Source organism: Bidens hawaiensis, unplaced genomic scaffold (genome assembly GCF_021521415.1).
Source record: "Bidens hawaiensis isolate Kalapana, Puna unplaced genomic scaffold, B.hawaiensis_p1.1 tig00016461_1, whole genome shotgun sequence".
NCBI lineage: Eukaryota > Viridiplantae > Streptophyta > Magnoliopsida > Asterales > Asteraceae > Bidens > Bidens hawaiensis.
Genome location: NW_027492509.1, coordinates 371,092 through 398,705, shown reverse-complemented (window position 1 = coordinate 398,705; position 27,614 = coordinate 371,092). Strand labels below are relative to the sequence as shown.

Here is a 27,614-nt window from a genome sequence, read left to right as displayed (position 1 = left end):
ATGATATTATATTAATAGAATAACGAAAGGGTAAACGGTGTCAATTTATACAAAAATAAAAAATGCAAGTTAGCTTCAATAACAATTGCATTTGTGATTCAATTACATCTACATTATTACTCATAGTTTAGTTTCTGTTTTTTTCTTGAGACGTATATAAAAATAAAGGTTTTACAACGCATTATAAAGTGAGGATAAACGATGTAACTTAATTAAAAGTAAAAACAAAATACGAGGTAAGTTTGAAAAGATGTACGCTTGTTTTTCGATCACTTGTATATTAGTAATAATAATTCGGTTGCCAAAAAAGTTATACCGACACCTAAAATATATATGGTGAATAAATTATTTAAAAGAAAGTCATTAACTTTAATTTAGTTTGTCAACATAATTTTGTGTGAGATTATTATTACGAGGGAAAAGTCTCAAACCATCTTAGAACATCCGCCTTTGACGCCGTTACAAACAAAGACTAAATTCGAAGTACTTCTAGAACATAGAAAAGGCCTTAAATACTATTCAATGTTTATTCAGTTAAGGTAAAAATGTTAAATAAGTGAAATATTGCAATAATATATTATAAAATAATTTTCAATCATTCTCATAACCTTTTCTCACTAAATTAACCTAGTTATAATTTTATTCATTCCACATGATATTTTTAGAACAAGTATCGATTGCCCGTCGGATTGAGGACCGGACCCTCACGAGTTTGGCTCTTATACGTTGAACCACCCCCGGTTAGACTGCCCAGTTTTTGAGGAGTGGTTGTTGAACCGGGTTGAATCACATTCGAGTGAAAACATCTAGATTGTTCTACATTATAAGATTTGACAATGCATGAGAGTGCGTGTGACAACTTTTTTCTAGAAAAGATTTATTTTTTGCTTTTAAAAATAAGAAAAGTAATTTTCTTTAATTCTTTAAAATATAAAAGACCATTTAGATTTATATAATAATATCTTACATTAAATAAAGATCCGATCAGTGTACCAGTAAAACGACCTTCCAATTTACAAAACATTCATGTCTTTCTATCCACACAACATTTATACACAATCAAAAGATATCTCCTTTTAATAAAAACATTTCCTGTAATAAAATAAATACTTTTAACACAAAAACACAAATAAGGAAATTAATAATTCAGTTAAAAAAAACATTTGTACATAAATAAAAGATCCATCTCTGTTCATATTTAAACTTGTTCCACAAGAAACAAATAGGTCAGATGAAAGAAGAGACAATTCTCAGGTATAAAATTCCCAATTTAATTTAATTTTATTTCCTGTTATTAAATTCTTGAAAATAATTGAAAAAAATCATTTAAAAAAAACCCATTTTGAACAGTCTGTAAATCTTTTAATTTTTGGAAGCTTCCCAAATTATGAATTGATTCTTAGGTTTGTTTATTCGGTGTTAGTTGAAACTTTTATTAATTTATAATAAATAATAATATTATAATATTTTAATATTTTAATCAACTTATGCTTCCTTATTAGGCTGAGGGGTGTGGGGGGCACGAGTGGGGGCGCCAGTCAATAATATTGTGACGTGTGGCAGAGAGAGAAACTTGATAAGATGGGTGTTGGTAGTGGTGCTCGCGCCCCGGGGCATGGTGTGGAGGGGCGCGAGAGGGGGCGCGAGCGGTTTTTTTTATAAATGTATTAAAAAAACGTATTATTAAAAAAACTCATAAATTATTTAAAAAAACACACATTAATTAAAAAAACACATTAATATCTAAAAAAAAAAATAAAGTACTAAAAAAAAACATTATTCTTATTCTTCGGCTTGGTCTTCTTCGATCAATTTCCAGCCTCGTCGTAACTGTAATCTGAATCTAGGTTTGGGTACCAATTTCCAGCCATGTTTTTAAAAAAAGGTTTGGAAGATGGGGTGATTTTGGGTTTTGGGTGTGGTATGTGATATTGGTATGTGATATTGGTGTTGGTTTGGGTTTGATATAGGTTTAATAGAGAGAAAATTGTATGTTTTATATTGTTGTTGGTTTGTATTTGATATAGATATATATAGAGAATTTTTTTTTTTTTTTTATTAACTAAAGAGCCAACGGCTCATTTTTAAGACCCCAACGTCTCTTTCACAATTCCCCAAGTCCCTTTACGCCCAACAGCTCCCGCGAGACCCCTTGCGCCTGCCTCTTTTTCCGCGCTCGCGCCCCTCTCGCGCCCCTCTCGCGCCTCGGTGGTGTGGTCCTCGCGCCCCGGGGCGCGACCGGCTGGCCTCTTGCGCCCTTTCTAGCGCTCCACACCCCTCAGCCTTAAAGTCTTCGTTCAAACCTTTCATGCTCAAAGAAATAATCAAATTACAGAATCACCTTCTTCCTAAGGCTGAGGGGTGTGGGGGGCGCGAGAGGGGGCGCGAGTGGGGGCGCCAGCCAATAATATTGTGACGTGTGGCAGAGAGAGAAACTTGATAAGATGGGTGTTGGTAGTGGTGCTCGCGCCCCGGGGCATGGTGTGGAGGGGCGCGAGAGGGGGCGCGAGCGGTTTTTTTTATAAATGTATTAAAAAAACTTATTATTAAAAAAACTCATAAATTATTTAAAAAAACACACATTAATTAAAAAAACACATTAATATCTAAAAAAAAATTAAAGTACTAAAAAAAAACATTATTCTTATTCTTCGGCTTGGTCTTCTTCGATCAACCTCTTCCGGATACGTTCCTTTTGTTTTTCCATCAGCATTTGGTCGACCGGATTTAGGTTACTGAAGTCTCTTGTAAGGAATTCCAAATCTCTCATTCTTTTTTTTTCCTTTTTGTCATTAGAGACCACCTCCATGGTTTTGTTGAATTTATTGAGGGATTCAACAAGATCGTTGATGTTTACGGCTTCCCCCTCAGCCGGTTTTTTGCCCCTGGCGTCCCTTCCCAATGGCCGCCTCCTCGGCGGTGAAGACGTTTCCTCCCCCGCAACGTTTAGGTCGAATCCAACCCGGCAATCCGACCCGGCGGAAGTGCTGTACGCTCCAGACGAACTAGTTTTAGTCCGTTTCGGCCCTACTTCCGCATCAACGTCCGGCGCCACCAGCTCAACCCACTTAGAACACCTTCTCAACCTCTCCCACACCTTTACATCGTCCCACGTCTTCACCGTCCCATACCTCCGCAGGCACTCCTGCTTCCACTCTTCGACAGTGAAATTATAAACCGCCAAATCGTCACTGCCACTTGGTCTCATACGACCGGCGTTCCTGTTGAACAGATTAGTAAACAAGCCGACAAATTTTCTGATTTCGGTCCACCGACCCGAAATCATATCGGCGTTCCGCTCTGTACTCCCAACGAGCGAATAGAACGTCTCCCTAACCTTTGTCCAAAAGACCTTGCTCTTTTGGTAGTCCGCTGCAAAATGCATAAATAAATTTGTAAGTCATTTAACTTTTTTATTTAACTTTTTTATTAAAAATCATTTTTAAAAACGTTAAAACAATTACCGCAACGCCGATCCTCAGAAGTGACTATCCAAGCCCGACACAGAGCTTCCTTCTCATCCGATGACCACGGAGTGATTTTCCGTTTCGTCCTTCCGGTCGAAGCCGAACCCGACCCGTCCGTTGCAATTTGTTTTTTCCGGTGGACGCGTCTTCTTTGTCCCGCAGCTTCACCTTCTGGTTCTTGTGTCTCTGGAACTACAAAGTTAGGAGACGGTTGTATGTTGGATGGTTGAAAGCCGGATGGTTGTTGCGACCCCGAATAAAACATCGCTTGGTCCGGTGCCGACCATAAATCGTCGTAACTGTAATCTGAATCTAGGTTTGGGTACCAATTTCCAGCCATGTTTTAAAAAAAAGGTTTGGAAGATGGGGTGATTTTGGGTTTTGGGTGTGGTATGTGATATTGGTATGTGATATTGGTGTTGGTTTGGGTTTGATATAGGTTTAATAGAGAGAAAATTGTATGTTTTATATTGTTGTTGGTTTGTATTTGATATAGATATATATAGAGAAAATTTTTTTTTTTTTTATTAACTAAAGAGCCAACGGCTCATTTTTAAGACCCCAACGTCTCTTTCACAATTCCCCAAGTCCCTTTACGCCCAACAGCTCCCGCGAGACCCCTTGCGCCTGCCTCTTTTTCCGCGCTCGCGCCCCTCTCGCGCCCCTCTCGCGCCTCGGTGGTGTGGTCCTCGCGCCCCGGGGCGCGACCGGCTGGCCTCTTGCGCCCTTTCTAGCGCTCCACACCCCTCAGCCTTACACTTTCCATTTATTTTCTTGAAATAAACAATATTTATATAATATATACATACACACACATATATAAATACTTTATATTTAGCTTCTGATTCTTGGAAATTTATCATTTTTTTCTTCATTTCTTCTTACCCTTTTGTTTCTTGTACAAAAAAGTTTATAAATTTTCAAGAAAAATTGAATCTTTAAGACACAAGTTTAATAATTTGTTAAAAACCATTTCTGGATTGTGTTTATTTTGATATTTTATTACTTGGGTTGTGAGCTATCTGCTTGAAACAAATTAGTTTATTCATTTGGGGGGTGTGCAAAGCAGTAAAGCACAAATCTTTTTGTTGTTTTTTGGAAGATTCTCATTTGGGTATCTCTAAAAACTGGTTTCTTGAAATAATTTGTTAAAAAAAAATTTTGAATAAAAAATGGGTACAACAGGGAGGAAAAGAAGGTTGCATTTTAGCAAGATCTATTCATTCAAATGTGGAAGAAATAGGTTTGATGATGATCATTCACAGATTGGTGGTCCAGGGTTTTCAAGAGTGGTGTATTGTAATGAAACTGGTGTAGTATCAGAGGCTGCAAGTCAAAGTTATCCTGATAATTATGTTAGGTCAACAAAGTATACACCAATGACTTTTTTACCAAAGTCATTGTTTGAACAGTTTAGAAGGGTGGCAAATTTTTACTTTCTTGTTACTGGTATTTTGTCATTTACATAGCTTGCACCTTACTCTGCTGTTAGTGCTATCCTTCCTTTGATTATTGTCATTGGTGCTACAATGGTTAAAGAAGGCATTGAAGATTGGCAGAGGCAAAAACAGGTATGGTAGATTTATATTTAAAGGTTGAATCTTTAGGTGTTGGTTGGATTTATATTTATAAGTTTGAACCTGTTATGTTCTGTTATTTGTTATATTTGTAAACTTTTCTGGAAAAATTAGCCTAAAAATTTGTTTTTGAATCTTGTTTATTGAAAAGTCAAAGTTCATATTGTGTTTATATTCTGTTACTTGTTAAATTTGATAACTTTTATGAAAAATTAGCCTAAAAATCTGTTTTTGAGTCTTGTGTTTGTTTAGGATCTTTAGGTCAACAACTGAAAAGTCAAAGTTCATCTTGTGTTTATTTTATGTTATTTGTTAAATATGATAACTTCTCTGAAAAAGTAGCCAAAAAATTGTTTATTGAGTCTTGTGTGTGTTTAGGATCTTGAGGTCAACAACCGAAAAGTCAAAGTTCATATTGTGTTTATTTTCAGTTATTTTTTAAATATGATTTTTTTTTCTAAAAAATTGGCCTGCAAATCTGTTTATCAATCATGGTTTTCTAGAGTCATGAAGTTAACAATCAAAAAGTCAAAGTTCAAAATGTGGTTATTTTCTGTTATTTGTTAACTTTGAAAACTTTTCTTAAAAAATTAGCCTAAAAATCTGTTCTTGAATCTTGTGTACTTCTAGGAGCATTTTTATATTTTTTTTATTTTCTGAAAACTTTGCTAATAGCCTAAAAGTCTGTTCTTGAATCTTGGTTTTCTAGGACCATGAGGTCAACAACCGAAAAGTCAAAGTTCATCGAGGCGGGGGCGTTTTCGAAACGAGAGAATGGAAAACCCTGAGAGTAGGAGATGTAGCCAAAGTGGAAAAAGATGAGTTCTTTCCCGCCGATCTTCTATTACTCTCATCAAGCTACGAAGACGCAGTTTGTTATGTCGAAACCATGAATTTAGACGGTGAAACAAACTTAAAACTAAAACAATCATTAGATGCAACTTCAACAGTTCACAATGATTCAGATTTCACCAACTTTAAAGCGACCGTTAAATGTGAAGATCCGAACGCAAGCTTATACACATTCGTTGGAACAATGGAGTATCAAGACCAACAATACGCGCTTTCGCCTCAACAACTTCTTCTACGCGATTCAAAGCTTAGAAACACGGATTACATATACGGTGTTGTGATCTTCACGGGCCATGACACGAAAGTGATTCAAAACTCAACCGAAGCACCTTCAAAACGAAGTGGGATCGAAAGACGAATGGATACTATTATCTACTTCTTGTTCTTTATCTTGTTTCTAATGGCTTTCCTCGGTTCGGTTTATTTTGGTGTCACGACGAAACGTGATTTAGACGGTGACAGACAGAAAAGATGGTATTTGGGCCCGGATAGATCAGATATCTTTTTTGACCCGAACCGAGCTCCAGCTGCAGGAATATACCATTTTCTCACAGCTTTGTTATTATACAGTTACTTGATACCGATTTCTTTATACGTGTCTATAGAAGTTGTGAAAGTACTGCAGACAATTTTCATCAACAATGATATTCATATGTACTATGAAGAAGCTGATAAACCGGCTCACGCAAGGACCTCGAATTTGACCGAAGAACTTGGTCAAATCGACACCATTTTGTCAGACAAGACCGGGACTTTGACTTGCAACTCTATGGAGTTTATTAAGTGTTCGATAGCGGGGACTGCGTACGGGCGTGGTGTGACGGAAGTTGAACGAGCTATGGCTAAACGAATAGGGTCTCCGTTAATTGTTAACGGTCGTGATCAACTTGATGATAATAACTCTGATGATTCTACATTGGCGGTTAAAGGATATAACTTTGAAGATGAAAGAATCACGAATGGTTATTGGATTCATGAACTGCATTCGAATGTGATTCAGAAGTTTTTTCGGTTGTTAGCTATCTGTCATACTGCGATACCTGATGTGGATGAAGAAACCGGAAAGATTACATATGAAGCTGAGTCACCGGATGAGGCTGCTTTTGTTATAGCGGCAAGAGAACTCGGGTTCGAGTTTTATAAAAGGACTCAAACGACCGTTTCGTTTATGGAGTTAGATCCTGTTTCCAAGAAAAGAGTCGAAAGGTAACAACTTTTTTCGTGTTTTTATTGTCTCGAGTAACTTTTAGTATCACATTTGAACCAGATTTTCGTTAAAAATGATCTTTTTATTACCAAGATCCAATTTTTACACATTTGTTGTGTTAAAGTTTATATCTTTTTTCATTCCAAGATCTAAAAAGTAGCAACATTTTTGGTTTTCTCATGTTTCGGGCAACTTTTTGGTCTCAAATGTCTGATCTTTCTATTGTTTGTTTGCAGGACGTATGAGCTTTTAAACGTTTTAGAGTTCAACAGTGCACGAAAGAGAATGTCTGTTATCGTTAGGGACGACGAGGGGAAGTTACTTTTACTATGTAAAGGTGCTGACAGGTAAGCAAAAACCGACAACAAGTCTTTATATCTTTTATTACTCACTGTTGTTCAATCTTTTAACTCTGTGTTTGGATTGTGTTTTCAGTGTTATGTTTGATAGACTTGCCAAAAACGGAAGAGAATTTGAACAGAGTACAAAAGAACATGTGAACGAGTACGCGGATGCAGGTTTAAGAACCTTAATTCTTGCTTATCGTGAGCTCACCGAGGAAGAATACAAAGAGTTCAATGAAAAGTTCACAGAAGCCAAGAATTCAGTTAGTGCAGACCGCGATGAGTTGATCGATGAAGCAACCGAAGAAGTTGAAAAAGATTTGATACTTCTTGGCGCCACTGCTGTTGAAGACAAACTACAAAAAGGAGTAAGCTTTTATTTTTTATTTTTTTTATTTTATACTTTTTTCAACTCAAGATCTTCATTTCTTGAATCTTTCTCATATTAATAACGGTATTTAATTCGATTTTTTTATAATTTCATCAGGTGCCCGAATGCATTGACAAACTTGCTCAAGCGGGAATCAAGATTTGGGTTCTCACCGGCGATAAAATGGAAACTGCAATCAATATCGGGTAAGTTTTGCTCAATCAAGAATTTTTAACATTTTGTTTTAAGGCTGTATAGTTGTATCTAACCTTAAAAAAATCAAAACTTTATGCAGATTTGCTTGCAGTCTGCTTAGACAAGGAATGGAACAAATCACAATAACATTAGAGTCCCCAGAAATCATAGCAGCCGAAAAGAGCGGGGACAAAACCGTCATTTCCAAGGTCTCGAAAGAAAGCGTCAAGAAACAAATATTATCAGGAAAGGCTCAGCTGACTGCAACCACCACTGATCCATTCGCACTTATCATAGACGGAAAGTCTTTAGCATACGCGTTACATGACGATATTAAGAACACGTTTTTGGAGCTTGCGGTCAGTTGTGCGTCGGTTATCTGTTGTCGGTCTTCGCCAAAACAGAAAGCGTTGGTTACTAGACTTGTGAAAGAGGGGACCGGGAAAACGACTTTGGCTATTGGTGACGGGGAGAATGATGTGGGAATGCTTCAAGAAGCTGATATTGGTATCGGGATTAGTGGCGTTGAGGGCATGCAGGCGGTTATGTCGAGTGATATTGCGATTGCTCAGTTTCAGTTTCTTGAAAGGTTGCTGTTGGTGCATGGACATTGGTGTTATAGAAGGATTTCTTCAATGGTATGAATTTTTTTTTAAGTTGTTTCAAATATATACTATTTTCAGGCCCAAATTCATTATTTTGAGCCTTTTTAATTCGGTTTGAGCCCAATACTGACCCATGAACACCCCTAAATTACATACAGTTGCTTAGGGCTAAGACCGAACCAAAAAAATCAGATTTTTGGTTTTTGAAAACCGTTCGGTTTCAGTTTTGCCATTTAGGGTTCACATTTGGGCCAAAAAACTAAAAAAACCCCACAAATAGTGAATTTGAGCCTAAGTTGTTTTTAATTAACCAATGATTAATTGATTACTACAATTTCGGGCCTAAAACGAGCCGAGCTCGAGCTCGACTCGTTTAACTTATACAAAGCTCGAGCTCGGCTCGTTTCGAGCTCTATTTTCAAAGCTTGAGCTCAGCTCGTGAATAGATTTTCAAGCTCAAGCTCGGCTCGTTTACTATTTATCAATTATTTTTTATATAATAATTATTATTATTATTCTTATATATTTTTCTATTATAATATTTTATGTATAAAATATTTATGTATAAAATAACATATATTATTTATTTATTTTTATTTATTTTTTCATAACATTATATATATTAATTAATAATATTTAAATATATATTTTAAAAAAATTATATAAATGACAGGCTCGTTTAGGCTCGCGAGTCGGCTCGACCTCGATAAGTGAAGCTCGGGCTCGGGCTCTTTTATTAAATGAGCTTACTTTTAGGCTCGAGCTCGACCGAGCTTTTTAACGAGCCGATCTCGAGTAGCTCGCGAGCAGCTCGGCTCGTTTGCACCCCTATTTATAATCCACTAATATAATAACAAAACTGAACCAGAAATTCAGTTTTTAAAAAAACATAAAACCAAGCCATCGAGCTACCTTATGTCAGTTATTTCGGTCACGGTTATGTCGGTTATTTCAGTTATCGTCGCTGGTAGCATATTATCCGATTAAAATCTAAAACCCTTGTTTTACATCTACAGATTTGCTACTTTTTCTACAAGAACATTGTATTCGGAACCACCGTCTTCCTATACGAAGCATACGCATCTTTCTCGGGCCAACCCGCGTACAACGACTGGTACCTCTCTCTCTACAACGTCTTCTTCACATCGCTTCCCGCCATTGCGTTAGGCGTCTTTGACCAAGACGTTTCCGCCCGGTTCTGCCTCAAATTCCCATTATTATACCAAGAAGGTGTCCAAAACACATTGTTCAGATGGCGACGCATATTCGGCTGGATGCTTAACGGGCTAGCCAGCGGCATTATAATCTTCTTCCTATGTGTTCGGGCCCTCGACCCGGAATCATACCGAAAGAACGGGAAAACCGCGGGAATGGAAGTTGTGGGGGCCACAATATATACATGTGTAGTATGGGTGGCTAACTGCCAGATGGCATTAGCAGTTAGTTATTTCACATTAATCCAGCATGTGTTTATATGGGGTGGAATATTATTATGGTACGTGTTCTTACTCGCGTACGGTGCGATGCCAACGAGTATATCGACGACTGCGTATAAAGTTTTCGTTGAAACGCTTGCACCCGCGCCGAGTTACTGGGTGGTGACTTTGTTTGTGGTGATTGCAGTATTGATACCATATTATTGTTATAAGGCGGTTCAAATGCGATTCTTCCCTGCTTATCATGGCATGATACAATGGATTCGGTACGAAGGGAATACGGATGACCCCGAGTATGTTAACATGGTGAGACAGCGGTCGATCAGGACGACGACAGTTGGGTACACGGCTCGGTCTATAGCGAGGGATAATAATTTGTATCATTTGAACTTGGAACGACAAGCACCAACTAAATCATGATGATGGTTTTGTATAACTTGTTTGTACAGAAGTTTTGGTAGCGATTCGTTAATTGTTAGGTAAAGATGAGATGATCGTCGGCCGAGTTCCTGAGTTTCGGGCTGTGAAGTTTTGTTGTAAAGTAGGGAAATTGCTTATAGATTTTGAAGAGGGAATCATGTTTTATGATCTTAAGTTATGTTCTTTATATTTTCTTTCAAATGATATATTTTTAGTTTAAAAGAATTCAAGTTTAATGTTACCTCTTGCTCATGCATGTTTATTAACCTAATTGCTTCTTTATTGGTTAGTGGTTACATTGTTGGAATACTTTTATAGACTCATAGGGCTGTTCAAAAAGCCCGCGACTCGCTCGAAGCTTGCTCGAAAATAGCTCGGCTCGAAAAAGCTCGATTCTAAATGAGCTCGGCTCGATTTTTAAACGAGCCAAGGTCAGCTCGGCTCGTGGCTCGACTCGTTAGCTCGGTTCGTTTAGATTAAACCCTAAATTTTAATATCTATATATAATAATGGCATACCAAGAAATAAATAAAAAAATTATACATATATTATGTCACTCGATACCTAAAACCTTATAAAAGAATAACTAAATTAAAACATACAAAATTATAAATTCTCTAGTTTATAAATTTTATATAATATGCATGCTAAAATTATAACTTTTGTCTTTTATATATCAAAATTTGTAAAATATAATATAAAAATAATAATAAATAAAAAATAAAATTTAAAAACATTAAAGGATTCCAGCTCGGCTTGACCTTTAAACGAGCCGAGCTCAAGCTTGATTTTTCAGCTCGATAAAGAAAACGAGCCAAGCTTGAGCCAGCTCGATTAAGCTCGAGCACACTCTAACTCGACTCGACTTGGCTCGTTTACAGCCCTACTAATCATTATGTTATTTTATATATAAACTGAAAAACAATTAGTTAGACAGCATATATTATAACAATAATTCAACACTTTTTAATAATTTATCATAAACCAAATTGAATTAAAACAAAGCCTTATTTATCGGGTCATAACTCATAAGCTAATAATGTGTTACAAAAAGAAAGATTTAAAACTCTAATATCCATTGTAACAACATTCTGACTATAGGATATCAAAGAGAACAACAATGTATGAGCATTTAGCTTACAAAAATAATGAAATGAAACGAGGATGCTTGATTAGTTTAGTTTCTTTGCCAACCTTGAGTTTCTTCTGGCTATGATCTCAGCGGCCCAACTCTTGCCGACTTCGGTTTGAAACTTCCCTGCAGTGCAAACAATATAATATAGCATCAAAACGTATTTTGACCAAAATGGGTTCGGGTCAAACAAGGTGTTCTTTAAAAATATCAATTTGGTTCGGGTCAAAACGTATTTTGACCAAAACGGGTTCGGGTCAAACCAGCCGTTTTTTAAAAAATATAAATTTGGTTCGGGTCAAAACTTGTTTTAACCAAAATGGGTTCAGGTCAAACCGGTCGTTTTTAAAGAATATCAATCTGGTTCGGGTCAAAAAGTGCTTTGACCAAAATGGGCTCAGGTTGAAATAACTTGTTTTGGTGGTGAAAAATTATAGTCATCGGTGGTGTTGACCCATTGCCCTCATTAGGGCCCGCTTTAAGCTACCACGTTTTACAAGAGAGACCCGTTGTATAATATTATTAGAACCAATTACCAGAATTGACCCGTTTATAATAAAAAAAAAATAATAATAATTCATCTTACCGGCTGTTGAGAGAAAAAATTCATCCAAAATTCTGTTGTGTTCTGCAATAACATTGTTACAATAGAATCTCAGAATAAAACAAGATAAATAGATGAAAGTCAGCAAAAGTCAAACAAGTTGAAAGTCGTCAAAGTCTACATTTTCAAGTATTTTTCAAATGAGCTAAACAGGTTGAAAGTCATCAAAAGTCAAACGGGTTGAAAGTTATCAAAAGTCTACCTTTTCAAGTATTTTTTGTAGGTTCCCAGCCGGATCTACACGGAATATCCCGTTCTACGTAGGTGCGGAATCCCTACTTAAGACGTTACGAGCGTAGAAGACGATACGAGTTAACACGATCAAACACACGTTACAATAAACAAAGACACGTTGTATTGCAACCGAAAACACGTGATATCAATCACAAACACTGGACAACTCGTTACAACTCGATCAATACTATTAATGAATTAAGCCGTAACCTAGCAGCTTATAAACACGACAACTTCGCCTAGCATGTTTAGGCGAAGTTGTCACTAACTTCGCTTACTCTACAAGTTCGCCTATATCAGCGAACTTGTGAGCTAACTTCGCTTATTACAAAATACTAATTCAACTAACTCGATTACAGACACTATATACTGAACTACTGACATCATGCACCAACAGATTCCCCCTTGGCAGTAGCTTCATATCTCTAACTTCAAGCACATGTCTTGTAATCTTCAACAATCTTGTATCTTATCTTTAAGCATGAACTCCCTCTCGTACACATACCGAAACAACTCTTTGATATTTCTTCGCTTCGTCTTTCCAAGCAGGAATATAAAATATCTTCTTCTCATTCAGCACCTGCAGATCAGCTTGAGACAAGTTCACTAGATGCATTGGATCATACACTCTCAGCAGCTCTTGTTCATCTTCGTCCTCCATTACTGCTTCAGCTGTTTCACAATCTACATACCACCACTTCAGATCTTTCAGCACATCCTTGGGCATTTGTTTCATCGGCACTTCTTTTAAACACCGGATCGGCTTATACTTCATAATCATCCAAGGCTTGCCATCTGCTCTCAATCCTCTATCTTTGTCTTCGATAAGTTTTCCCTTTTGTGGTTTCAACAGCTCGAACTTCTTTTCTTTTATACTTTCCTTCCAAACAATCTTCCCAATGACTCTAGCCATATTATCATCACTCCTGTTTATTAACCCCAATCTGGCTAAGTCTTTCACTTCACATTCTGGCAATGTATTCAACGATCTCAACATCCTCTTGAAGTACTGAATACCATCATATCACCATCATATCTTTTAATCACAAAGAGCCTCAACTGCTCATCATATATCCAGCAAATAATCCCCTTTCTCGATTCAGCATAACCTCTAATGTTGTAACTCTTCTTGAACATAGTAGGGACTGCCGGTTTCTTCGTTTTTACGAACCACTGAGCGTAGCCTTCTTTCCATCTTGGCTGCTCTTCCCATTCCGTCTCATCGCTTCCCATATCTTTACTCATATCTGCCTTATCAACATCCGGAATCTCATGCTCAATATTCTCTTCTATGATCTCTCCCTCTTCAATATCATTATCAATAACAATCTCTGCACCAATCTTCTCTATCTCTTCAACTGGTAATACATCATCATCACCTATAAACTCATCATCCATCTCCTCAACATCCACGACCACCACATCATCACCTGTACCGCCCGCTGCACTTGTTGACTCCCCCTGAAATGTGGAAGTCCCAAGAGCTTGTTCAGTTCTTGGCAACTCTCCACCTGCACCTTTCGATGCATTGGGATCATCGTCTCGATCATTTCGCTTCTTAGTCCTCAGCTCATCGCCTTGACAGCTCATCTCCCCCTGAGATGCCAAGAACTCCTTCAAAGCATCAATGATTTTGCCATGTTCTATCAGCAGGGACGATTGTATCTGATTCTCTGCAACGAGGCGCTGAATAGCATGGGTCTGGATAAGATTTACCCTTGTTTGTTCTGCCACGACCCGTTCAAGCGCTGCTATTCGGTCTGAGTCGGATAAGGTTGCATCGAAATCAAACCTCAGATGTGATATATCTTGAGTGTACTGAGGAGGGATTTCTATTGTAACCGGGACCTCATAAGTAGGCGTAAACGTAACCGCAGGTGGTATCGTAACTGACAACCCTGCAGTAGCTACAACTGTCGACTCAATAAATCTTGCCACGACCTCCGTTGGAGTAAGAGTTGGAGGCGGCAACGATACAATCTCAGGAGCCGAAAGTTGGAATGTAGTGGGTGGGAGGCCGAATGCAGATGAGGTAGCCACCACGGGAACATCCGTGGCGCTTGGCCTTGTAACTTGTAATGATGAAGGGAACATTGTCATACCGGACACTGCGGGTGGAGTGAAACGTACCACCCTTGAGCTCTCACCAGCTCCCGAACCTGCACCTGTCCGTTCCCTTCTTGATCTACGAATCAGCTGATGTACTTCTTCCTCAAAATCTGACTCACTGTCATCATCAGCTCTCTTTCTTTTCCCATGAATTCGTTCTTGAGTTACCAAAATTCGTCTTGCTTCATCCACTTCATCATCAGAATCAGAATCAGCCACCGTTGTAGCTGCCCTAGTCACATTCACACTCGAAACCCTTTCAACTGAGACTTGCACATTTTCCTCAGGGTCAACCCTCTCCATATCAAAGAAGCCTTGACCACCAAATGCAGCATCAAGGTCTACATTCTCCTCCGGTGACACAACAGGAGCAGCAGGTATAGCTTGAGGCGCTCCAGCCTGTTGTGGTTGAGGATCCCGAAACTCGTCCCCACGAGCTGGCACATACTCTGGGTTGATCAAGTACCCGAATAAAGGAGTATGTCAAGGACGGAGCTCAGGTTTACTCCTCGCACTGGAAGATCTGCACTGGGCGAAGATCCTTTTGCTGACACTTTCTACATATCTGATCGGGCGGCGCTGAGGTAACATTGGAGCAACGTGATTCAAGATCATCTAATGAATCTTGGATACATAAGAAATCTCTCACGCGCCACCGCCCTTCTCTGACGATCTATCTCATAAAATACCATCTGACTAAAGCTGTATCGCTTATTGTAAGTCAGAGCAGTCATCGCCGACTGCATGGTCGCGCCCATCCCATCAGTACCAGCCTTTCTCCCTGACATGCACACGATCATCACATGCATGAGAAAGCGCCACTGGTCTAGCAAGAACCCCTTGCGTCTCTGAGTATCCCCCAAGGGACCAGAGTATCCCATTCTCAGAAACGCACCATCTCGGAATGGAGCCACGAAATCTGTCGGATCGTCTCTCGTCTCATCTCCAAACCGCAAAGCCGCCCGGATCTGTTCAGATGAGAACTGAACAATCTGATTGTTGACCGTTGCTCGCATAACCGGGGGCTCGACACGACAGTTATACTCCACTGTCTGCCAAAAATCCTCAATGTTTGGCAAGGATATCGGCAGTGTTGTGGTAATCGCTTGGAATATACGCTAGCGGAGTAAGAACGTGATGATCTCGCGGAAATCATCAACACCGCTCGCATCCGGGTCTAATGTTATGTACATGTTATGACCCGGGAAGAACTGTCGTTGGTTGTCTCCTCCTTCATCACCACCTGCGCCGCCTGCTCCAGCTACAGCAGCCATTTCTGCAACAAACAGGCTAAGTTAGATAAATGTCAAGGCAAATCACAAGTTCGCCTGTTACCATGAGCGAAGTTGTGATTTATTCTGTATAGGCAAAGTTAGAGGTGGGGCGAAGTTGGGAACAACTTCGCCTCAACTTGAACTTCGCGTAATAAATGTTAAATAAAAAGGGCCAGGCGAAGTTAATGATAACTTCTCCTAACCACAACTTCGCCTCATATACTATTACATAATTAATTATCAGGCGAAGTTAAACCTCAGGCGAAGTTAAGAATAACTTCACCTAACCTGTAAGTTCGCCTGAATATGAATCGGCAACAGTTAGGTTTTCGAATCGACGTGTAGATGGTGAATTTGGAGATTGAGGATCTCGTAAAACATGTGTTTAAGACGATTTAGACGATTAAGTCGATTACGACCACGTAATAACAAGTTTAAAATCGGATGTTAAGGTTTCGAAGGTCCGAGGTCACGAAACGGGTCGATACTACCTCTGAATAACATCAATTATGGTGAATATTCGACACAATAACCCTACTCACCTTTAATCGGATAAGAATCGAAGAAAATATAACACGAATTGGATCGAGAGATAAGTTCGCTTAGGGTTTTAGTGAGTAAGTTCGCCGGTTTATGAAAATAATAAACAGTTTGACCTTAAAAATCCTTTATATAGGGTCAAAATTATACAGGCGAAGTTATGGATAACTTCGCCTATTGCAGGTGGAGTTATGCACAACTTCGCCGATATTAAAATTTTCAAAACAAACCCCTATAATTTGAACAATTTGCAATTAAGTTTTAAAACAACCTTTAAAGCGTTAAATGATACGATCAAGACCAAGTAACCAGGTATAACATCATACAACTACATAAGTAGAAAAAAATTTTAATAATAAAGTACACGGGATCAAATTTCAGTCTCGACAGGGACTACTACGTTTTAGAAAAGATCCGAACGGGAATCATACTAATTACGTGACTGTCACACAGATCCGTGTTCAGCTGTATTATGACATAAAGAAACAGGTTGTAAGCAGGTAATTAACTTAAAATGGTTTTCATCGTTTCTGTGATACGGGTTAGGTTCAATTAAGCTCAAAACTTAAGTGGGCAACAACTCAGAGATTATGATGCCTCTTATCTATTCTCAAAGCGTATTTGGCTTTCCCCAAGTCACCCCGAGTTGACCTCGACCCGTAGTGTCTGATTAAATAGTAAGTACACAACTCTGTAGACTCTTCTTCCCTTTCTCTTTCTGACACCTTGATTGAGAAGTATTAATTTATGAACTCTAGAATGTCTCAATAACTCACACATTTTTTTTTTAAGTAATTACACAACTTCAGAGTAGTAAACAACTGCAAGTCCCGAATCTGGATCACTGCAGTTTCTTGACACGCTATCTTCACGGGAATCAGAATACTCACGGGCTCGTGTATGACTGGGTAATCGCTTTTCTGCCTATCATTCGGAAAGATATATATGGAGACATGCACAACTCTTAAGGAGTTTCAACGTAAAATCGAGTAGATTTAGTTAGTATCACTTCTACTTTTACGCACCATAAAAAGTTACCATGACATACAATGACTGTTCTAAAGTCTTTTAGGCCTAATAACTTCACTAGTTAAGCACACAGAATCAGTATATCTATCACCTTCCAAGGTTGGATCAATTTTCTGTTAAACATAGTAAAGGAACTTTTTACGAAGTAGTAGACTTGAAAAATAATTTCATCTCCCTTAAAAAATTTTAACTTCAATCGCCCCGATCAAATTGAAGTTTTCAGGTAAACGGCTATCCTGAAGATCCAATGGATCAGCTGGACCGACCACATACAAGTATGTGTCCTTCTAACTAAGTATGATCGACTAATTTTCAGCGAAAGAATAAAAACACATCATAAACCGCCCCGGTCACTTTCAGTCATCTGGTTAATGGCTATCTTCATATTCTACAAGTAGAAATGAGGACCAAACATATCCGAAGATATGTCCTTCAAACTGAGGCAACCGACATAAATCTAAGCGATAGTGACGTTTTTTTTTTTTAAACAAAAACGATAAACACGGTTACTCGGGATTGATCATCCCATTTAGCTCAACAAGGTTTTGAAAACGATTTTTGTCAAACGTTTTAGTAAACAAGTCAGCGAAATTATCTAACGTATCAACCTTTTCGAGCACAATCAGTTTCTTTTCAGCACAATCCCGTATAAAATGATGACGGATGTCAATATGTTTAGTTTTGCTATGCTTTACGGGATTGTTAGTTACTGAGATAGCAGCAGTGTTTATCTATGCAAATAGGAGTATGAGTGAAATTCAGACCATAATCGCGCAATTGCTGTTGAATCCAAAGAACCTGGGAGCAGCAGTTGGATGCTGCCATGTATTCTGCTTCACAGGTTGAAATGGCGACTGAGGTCTGCTTCTTGCATTGCCATGACACTAATCTGCCTCTAAGAAACTGACATCCACCTGTTGTTGACTTCCGATTCTGATTGCACCCTTCATAATCAGAATCCGTGTAGGCGACCAACTCCAAGTCTCCTCCTTTCGTGTACCACAACCCCAGCTTAGGTTTGCCTTTGAGACAGCGCAATATCCTCTTCGCACCCTTCAAGTGAGATTCCTTTGGGTTTGCCTGAAAGCGTGCACAAAGACAAACTGCAAACATAATATCAGGCCTAGAAGCAGTTAAGTACATTAAAGAACCTATTATTGCCCGATATTGGGTTGGGTCCACATCTGCATCGTTGTCTGAATCAGCACCCAATTTATGGTTGACGCAGACTGGAGTATCAAATGGTGTGCTGTCCTCCATCTTGAAGCGTTTGAGAACATCATGGACATAATTAGTCTGATGAATGAACATCCCATCTTTCTTCTGATCAACCTGCAGCCCTAAAAAGAAAGTTAGTTCACCCATAGCACTCATTTCAAACCTCTTTTTCATGACGGCCTCAAACTCCTGACACATGGCGACTTTTGATGCAGCAAAGATGATGTCGTCCACGTAGACTTGCGCCAGAAGAAAGTCGTTTCCTTTTCTCTTAAAGAACAGTGTGCTATCAATCTTTCCCCTTTCAAACTCATTCTCAAGCAAGTAATCGGATAAAGTTGAGTACCAGGCACGAGGGGCCTGATGTAGCCCATACAGTGCTTTACTTAGCTTGTACACGTGATCAGGAAAGTCTGGGTCAGGAAAACCCGGTGGTTGCTCAACGTACACAACCTCATCGACTTTACCGTTAAGGAACGCCCTCTTCACGTCTAACTGAAATACCTTCATCTCCTTGTGTGCAGCAAATGCCAAAAACAATCGAATGGCTTCCAAACTCGCCACAGGAGCAAACACCTCATTGTAATCGATCCCCTCTTGCTGATTAAAACCTTTTACAACCAGCCTCGCCTTGTTCCTGATGATTATCCCTTTTTCATCTCTCTTGCATTTGAAAACCCATTTGGTGCCAATCGCATGCACATTCTTCGGTTTTGCAACCAAATTCCATACCTCCATCTTCTTGAACTGGGCTAACTCTTCTTGCATGGCTTCGACCCACGAGCTATCCTTGAGAGCCATTTGATAGTTCTTTGGTTCAATCTGGCTGATGAAGCAGGTGTACAAGCATTCGTTGATTATGCATGTATCTTTAATGCTTGTGTAAACACAGGTGTGCTCATTCAAGCTTTGTCTTGTTTGTACACCGTCGGACAGATCACCTATCACGTTCTCCAAAGGGTGATTTTTGTGAACTCTCGTAGTCGGAACCGAACTGACTTGCAGATTGTCTTCCAGGTTCGAAGGTAGCTCATCAATGGGTGATTGTTGTTGAGAGTGAAACGGATTGAAGAATTCCTCTTCTGTAGAGGCAGCAGGGGTATCGACAGCATTTGACGAGGAAGGCTGACATTCATCGTACAGCGGTCTTTGCACAACATTGTCTTCCTCATCGTAAAGCATCTTCGTAGCTATTCTTTCATCAACTTCTGCACAATCCAAGTAAGGTATGTTAAAAGATTTAAAAAGTCTATCATAGTCGAAAACCCCAGCGGGTCCCGTGCTTGGTTTTGGTGATTTGTAACTTGTGATATCAGTGTTACACACCACCTCAACCTTGCTGGTCAATGTATTAAAGACTCGTCTGTTGGGAGTCCCAACAACATATCCGACTAAAATGCCTTCGTCGGCTATTTCACCAAATTTAGAATTTGTCTTTAATATCGAACACGGGGACCCGAATGGTTCGAGACCACTCAAGTTGGGCTTTCTCCCATGCATAAGTTCATAACATGTTTTATTCAGTCTTTTAACAGTTAAAACTCTATTAAGGATATAATAGGCTGTTGCAACAGCTTCAGCCCAGAACACCACAGGAAGTTTCGAATCAGCCAGCATGGTTCTGGCTCCTTCAATTAACGTTCTGTTCTTCCTCTCAGCCACCCCATTTTGTTGCGGAGTATACGGAGCGCTGTACTGGTGTTCTATCCCTTTCTGTAAGCAGAAGATCTCCATCTGATAGTTTTGAACTCTGTCCCATTGTCACTCCTGATGTATTTAACTCTTTTCCCCATAATATTCTCAACTTTGGTAATCAAATTTATTACCATCTGAACCGTTTCATCCTTTGACTTCAGGAAATATACCCAAGAGTATCGAGAGAAATCATCAGTGATCACCAAGCAGTATGATGTTCCACCTAGGCTTTTTACATTCACGGGACCGAAGAGATCCATGTGAAGTAGGTCTAGGGTACTGACTATTGAATTAACCTTCTTGGTGTGATGGGATTTCTTGTGTTGCTTTCCCTTTTTGCACGAAAAGCATTGGTCTTCAAAGTTGAAATTCTTCAAGGGAACACCCAGCACCAGCCCATTCTTGACAATGTAGTTCATTTTCCGAAGATGAATATGCCCCATTCTTCTATGCCATAATTCGGACTCCGATTCAGTTGCTTTTGACAGAAGACACGATTCTTCTGTTGCCATCTCCGTCGACCTCATGTCCATAATATACGTATTCTTTTCTCTTGGAGCCTTCATAACTATCCAATCCTCTGGTATCTTGAAACCAGGATACAGCACGATTGCTTCATTCTTGGTAAAGAGCACAGTGTAATCTTTGTCACAGATCTGCGATACACTCAGCAGATTATGCTTCAGTTCTTCAACGAAATTTACTTTCTCTAACGTCATTTTTCCATTAGTCACCGTCCCAATTCCAGTAATCCTTCCACCGCTCTCTCCAGCAAAACTCACTCTTCCTCCCTGAACAGGTTTCCATTCGTGTAACAAATTCTTGTTACCCGTCATGTGCCGGGAACAGCCGCTATCCACAACCCATAGATTGTTTGCAGCCCTGTTCAACTGTTCCTGCACGATTAAAGCAGATGATTAAAATCTGGGGACCCAAGACCTATTGGTCTTGGGTCGATACATCCCGTACTTTGGCTGTCCAAAGTTAGTATTAGTATAATTTCTGTAAGTCCTAAAAGGATACCTTCTTGTAGATTGACTATGAGGCCATCCAAACCTTCGTGAATTAAATGAATTATTACTTATGGTTTGGTTGTTAGCAGTGAAAAACTGAGATCGTTTTCTTTGAAAACCTGGATTAGTCCAATGTCTGAACTTTGATGAGTTTTCATTTTTACCATTATAGTGATTACCGTTAGTTCTATTCTCAGTTTTTGAAGACCTCATACCTCTGAATCTCTGCTTCAGAGGGCAATCAGCAATTAGGTGTCCTAATTGATTACATCTGAAACAACTCCTGTGTTCAACTTTCTTTTCAATAGTTGTTTTAGATGTTGAGGCTGCATTACTGCCCGTTTGTCTCACATATGGTGGGACATACGGGTTTAGTGGAGAATTCTTTTCATTTGATTTATGTTTCTCTCCACTTTTTGGTAACACTGCCTCTTCTTTTGTCTCTCTCGACTAGGATGACTTGTCCGAGTTTGATGAGACAGGACTAGGAACAGAAATCTTAACATTAGAAACAGGCTTACTCGTTTCGCCTTTACTAACTTCTGGTTCTTTAATAGTAACCTTAACCGGAACTGTCTGACCAAAATCAATATCAACAGATTTCTGATTACTAGGATCATAAGTATAGTTATGATTGTAAGGTGGTGGAACTTCATGATATCCAATTCCTCCTCTTTTAACAGGGGAACTTTGATCACTAACGAGGTGATCAAGTATAGCGGAGGAATTTCTAAATTGCTCAAGCTTTCTGTTAAGTTCCACCACTTTCACCCGGTGATCAGCTATCTGTTTATCCATTTCAGCTATTAGTTTGGTTTTCTCTTTTAACACTTCATAGCTAAGATCAATTACTTGAATTTTTTCAGCTAGATTTGCTTTAAGACTTCTAATATCTTTCTAACTAGCTTTTATTTTTACCTTATAACTGTTTTCTCTAACTTTAGTGAAATAATGATCTTCTTTTAATGTTTTAAATTGAGCATCCAAACAAACAAACTGATCTGTTATAGTTGTCAATTGTTCAGACAGATTTTCACATTTAGTACAAGGGAGTTTGGTACTTACCTCGGAGAGCTGGTCTGTCACTTCTGCCATGTAAGCTTCATTTTCTCCAGTTACTTTCTCACTTTTTGCAGTTTCGATGTTCGCTAAATTGGCTTGTTCGAACACTTCCTCAACATGCAGATTCCAGTTGTACTCCCCATCTTGTCTGGATATCATAGCCCTATTCTCACTACTTCCACCACTCTGTTGTGTAGACCTGTTCTGACTGCGTTCTACACGTTCATTTGTGCATTCCTTCGCAAAGTGTCCATTTTGTTGACAGTTATAACACCGCACCTTTGACTTATCAAAACCTGGTCTTTCACCAACAAACTTTCTACCTGTCTTCTTCATAAACCTCTTAACTCTTCTCACAATCATCGCCATCTGCCATTGCAGATCCATTTCTTCCAGATCATCAGCATCGATCTGATCATAGTCTTCGTCCAAAGTTGCAGGATCAACAATCTTACCTTGAATATAATTTTCATACGAAGCAATGAAAGATGTATAGAGAGCAAACTGTTGTTCAGCAGGTTTAACACTTATGGGCATCTTTGAGTAGTTGTTCGAAACACTTGGAGAAAAACTACCCTTGGTTGCTTGAGGTTTAGAAGCATTTGATCCACCAGCTACAAAACACACATCACCATTCATGTTGAGAGATACATGACCTTCATGTGTTGAGTTACCGCCCGAGTCTCCCTTTGAGTAGTAAGCAGACGATTCAGACTTCGAACTTGAACTTGAATTAACCTTTGCACCATACATACCTGGATCCTGAACCTGATCAGTTGGTGTCTCTTTACGAACCATGTTAAGTTCAAAAGTTCTTAGTTTGTTGACTGCTGTTTCCAAGTCATAGTCGGCAAACTCTTTGTCTTCTCTCATCAAGACAGTGTACATCTCCCATTTCGGTGGGAGAGCATCAAGAAGCTTTTCCACAATCTCATCTTCTTTGTAAGCAATGGAATAATTTCTGAGTTCGGTCATCAGATGATAGTATCTCTTGATGATATCATCAAGTGATTCATTCTTCAAGTACTTGAACACCGAGAATTGGGTTTTAAGTAGTTTAATCTTTGATGCACGAATCCCCACATTACCCTCAAATCGGTTTTCAAGCGCTTCCCAAAGTTCTCTAGCAGTTTTATACTTCCTGAAGGTGTGAAGAATCTCTTGTGGAAGGGCCATTATTATCGCTGCATGAGCTTTGCTTTCAGCATCATACATTTTCTTTTCTTCTTCTTCCATCTTGTTGTATTTCTTAATCTGATCACGACCCTCATACTCAGCAGTTGGTGGAATGTATCCATCTTGAATGCATACCCACATCTTAGCATCTTGGTATTTGACATATTGTTCAAACCGATCCTTCCACGCCACGAAATCGGTTCCCTTAAGCATCTTCGGTGCCTTAGTAGCTGAACCCGCTTCCACTTCCATCTTCACCAGTTCCGTAATGTTTATTGAAGTCATCTTTCACGAAACACAAAAAAACCCGAAAAACAAAAATTTTATTCTTAACATTACTGTAGGCGAAGTTGAAGTTAACTTCGCTTAAGTCTGAACTTCGCTTGAATTCGTAACTTCGCTCTCTTTTCTAAATTCGCCTGATTTGGCGAAGTTGTGGATAACTTCGCTTAAGTTAAGCGAACTTGTGAGGTAGGCGAAGTTGTGGGTAACTTCGCTTGAGATAAGCGAACTTGTGAAGTAGGCGAAGTTCTGGATAACTTCGCTTAACCTTATATCTTCGCCTAAACCCTACAAACAGTAGCGGCAACTTCGCCTGATGAACACGATGATTTTGCAGGTTTGATTTCTGGATTTTGCGAGGTATGTGAAGGTGTTATGGGTTGTTTTTGATGGTGGGAGGTGAGTAGGACACAAAAACTCGGTAAACTCGTCCCGCGAATAGTCGAACGGAACGATTTCTACACCCGCGTGATAATCCCGAACCACACAATCACGAGCAAAAGCTCTGATACCAATTGTAGGTTCCCAGCCGGATCTACACGGAATATCTCGTTCTACGTAGGTGCGGAATCCCTACGTAAGACGTTACGAGCGTAGAAGACGATACGAGTTAACACGATCAAACACACGTTACAATAAACAAAGACACGTTGTATTGCAACCGAAAACACGTGATATCAATCACAAACACTGGACAACTCGTTACAACTCGATCAATACTATTAATGAATTAAGCCGTAACCTAGCAGCTTATAAACACGACAACTTCGCCTAGCATGTTTAGGCGAAGTTGTCACTAACTTCGCTTACTCTACAAGTTCGCCTATATCAGCGAACTTGTGAGCTAACTTCGCTTATTACAAAATACTAATCCAACTAACTCGATTACAGACACTATATACTGAACTACTGACATCATGCACCAACATTTTTCAAATGAGCTAAACAGGTTGAAAGTAATCAAAAGTCTACTTTAATACATATAACCTAGCTCACCTACACACTTAAGTGATAATAACATATTGTAGTTGTTTAATGATGACCTAAACGTACCGGTTTCATATTCAAGTGCTTGCAGAATCATCTCAATCTATTTATATAAAAAAAGGTAACATTTTTACTAATTATTATAAAAAGGGTTAACAAAAAGATTAATAAAAAAGCATACTTTATCAAAATCTTTAACAAGATTAGCCTCAAGGGAGGCGTTATCCTCGTATTCCCTCCAAAGTTCTTTAATTTCTTGGGCTGCAAGTTACAAAAAAACTTTTAACGGCTCAATCATTTCATAAAATGAAAAAATATATATAAAAATCTTGGACAACAAGTGACCAAATTACCCCTCATTCCACCGCCAAGAACACTGCACATCTCATTTAAAGCCGCTTGTTCGAGTCTACTCTTTTCTACTTTCGGCACACCATCGGATGGTGTTATATCGCCCACGATAGCTAAAAAATTCAAATTATCAAATCATCTTGCTATATATTATACAAGCATTTAAATATAGAGGATTAAATATGTACCTTCTGCAATGTCGTGCACAATTGCAATCTTGATACATCTAGTCAAAGTAAACAAAGCTTATGACTTTTAATTAATTTTCTTTTGTAAGGTTTAATGGTACTAAAATAAATATATATGGGTAATTAAAAATAAAAACCTTTCTCGGTTAATACCGGGAAGATCACCAACAATTAAAGCCATTAACGCCATTCGATACATATGATCGGCAATGGACTCGGGACCATTAATTCCATGATTGACCCATCCCTTCCTTTTTGTTGTCTACATTGAAAAAAAAAGTTAAATAAGTAACATACAACCATACAAGTCACAAACTTTGAAACAAGCTTAGATATATTTTTACACCAAAATCATAAATAAAATTTGATGAATACAACCCCCAACGCAAGCTGAATTTTACCTGATCCCATTGATTAGCTGGATATTGATGAGATCCCATACAACTCAAATATTTTAGACTTTTAGCCCAAATGCATAATAATCAATTAGTTATTAATTAACAAAATGATTCCGACCCAGTTCATTATTTCGGGCTATAACTTATTTTCAACCCAAACCTTTCAAGCTCAAATGCCGAAACGAAAACGAGAAAACAAAAACCCAACGCTTTTCAAAATTTCAAAAAACCGTAGTTTCGGTTTTTGGTTCGGTTTTAGTCCAAAACCGACACTAACCGAACTGTGCACACCCCATGACCCCCAAATTACAGTCACAAATTACCGATCCCAAACAAATTAATCAGCTCTTGCGAATCGTAACTTTTATCATCAGTTAATTTTAAACAAAATTCACAAAAGCAAAATAATTTAAGCCCGGTCCATTATTTTGAGCTAGATATATATTTTTCTTTTCGGCCCAAAATTTTCAAGCATAAATGACAAGCCCGTAAAAACCTAACGGAAACCGAACTGTTTTCAAAAAATCAAACACAAAGTTTCAGTTTTGGTTCGGTTGTAGCCAAAACTGACCCAAACCGAACTATGCACACCCCATAATCCCCAAACAAATTAATCAGCTAATGCAAATTATAATTTTTGTCAACAATTAATTTCAAACAAAACCCACAAAAAAACAAACAATTAGATACTGTTCTGACCCGTTTTTGAATCAACCCGTTTTGACCCGAACCTGTTCTGACACGTAACCCGTCCCAAACAAAAAAAAAAACCTTTTCCGAATCAACCCGTTTCGACCCGAACCTGTTCTGACCTATAATCCGTCCCGAGCAAAAAAAAACCTTTTTCGAATCAACCCGTTTTGACCCAAACCGTCGTGACCCATAACCCGAATGCGCCCGAACCGACCCGTTTACCAGGTCTACATTTTACAGTGGCAAACTTGGTTAAAAAAAACCTATATTTTATCAACAAAAAAACTCATAAAAAAATCATAAATTTCAGAAAACCTATATAAATTTTAAATTATAAAAACACCCTCAACAGAATCATAAACCCCAAATTACAGTCACAAAATAATTAATCAGCTCATGCAAATAATAATTTTATCAACAATTAATTAAAGAAAAACTATTAAACACAAATGCAATTAACCAATTAGATACAAAACAGATACCTTAAGACTATGACACAGCGAGAGAAAATCAATACTAGAAGAACAAGACGATGAAGCATCCGATGTTTTATGTTCCGATTTGGGAATTTGACACCGTACCAATTGCAATTTGCATTTGCGATCAATAATAATATGATTAAAGGGTAGTTTGAGCAAATTAGAGCGAAGGGGTTTTGGGTTATTCAAAGATCTGTAAAGGGTATGTGGAGAAGATGAAGAAGAAGGGTTAACAGCTGCCATTGATGAGTTATTGGGTTCAAAGGTGAAATCTTGATCGAAAAAGGTGGTTTCTCTGGAATGGGATTTTGAATATGAATATGCTTTGTTTTGTTGTTGTTGGGGCAAAAGGTTTGGGGTGAGATGGAAATGAAATAATTTTTACTTTTTTGTTTTGGTTTTAGGGTTGCGCCGCAACCCCCTTTTGAACAGCAAAGCCAATCCTGCTAAAAATGAAGCTTTGAGACCTAGAAGCTGAAGAGGTTCCGTGTACGACGCGCTGAACCCTACTCAAAAATTTCACAGCCTCTGGAGCCAGAAAACCAAATGTATCAAAGGCAAATGGTAGAAAGACATGTTGATTATCTAAACAAGCTTTCTCGTGTTTAACAACTTTGCCCGATTCAGCCTTCAACGCAGCCTGACCCACAACAAACCCACGGTCCCTGAGCCCAACA

General features: G+C 38.7%; 2 protein-coding genes across 2 annotated transcripts; one reads left to right on the top strand and one right to left on the bottom strand.

The window, feature by feature from the left end:
• Positions 1-4,435: 4,435 nt before the first annotated feature.
• Positions 4,436-10,670, top strand: LOC143551568 (putative phospholipid-transporting ATPase 9). The gene is made up of 7 exons (XM_077041969.1): positions 4,436-5,038; positions 5,754-7,102; positions 7,340-7,450; positions 7,539-7,815; positions 7,935-8,023; positions 8,113-8,650; positions 9,634-10,670. Exons 1-7 carry the CDS (start codon positions 4,997-4,999, stop codon positions 10,471-10,473), a joined length of 3,246 nt encoding a protein of 1,081 aa, XP_076898084.1. The 5' UTR covers positions 4,436-4,996; the 3' UTR covers positions 10,474-10,670.
• An 802-nt stretch (positions 10,671-11,472) lies between these two features.
• LOC143551546 (uncharacterized) lies at positions 11,473-27,325 on the bottom strand. The gene is made up of 8 exons (XM_077041952.1): positions 26,941-27,325; positions 25,505-25,629; positions 25,368-25,405; positions 25,182-25,292; positions 25,010-25,089; positions 24,895-24,931; positions 12,192-12,233; positions 11,473-11,731 (listed from the first exon to the last, which is right to left on the bottom strand). The coding sequence occupies exons 1-8, from the start codon at positions 27,178-27,180 to the stop codon at positions 11,646-11,648; spliced, it is 759 nt and encodes a 252-aa protein (XP_076898067.1). The 5' UTR covers positions 27,181-27,325; the 3' UTR covers positions 11,473-11,645.
• Between the last annotated feature and the right edge of the window lie 289 nt (positions 27,326-27,614).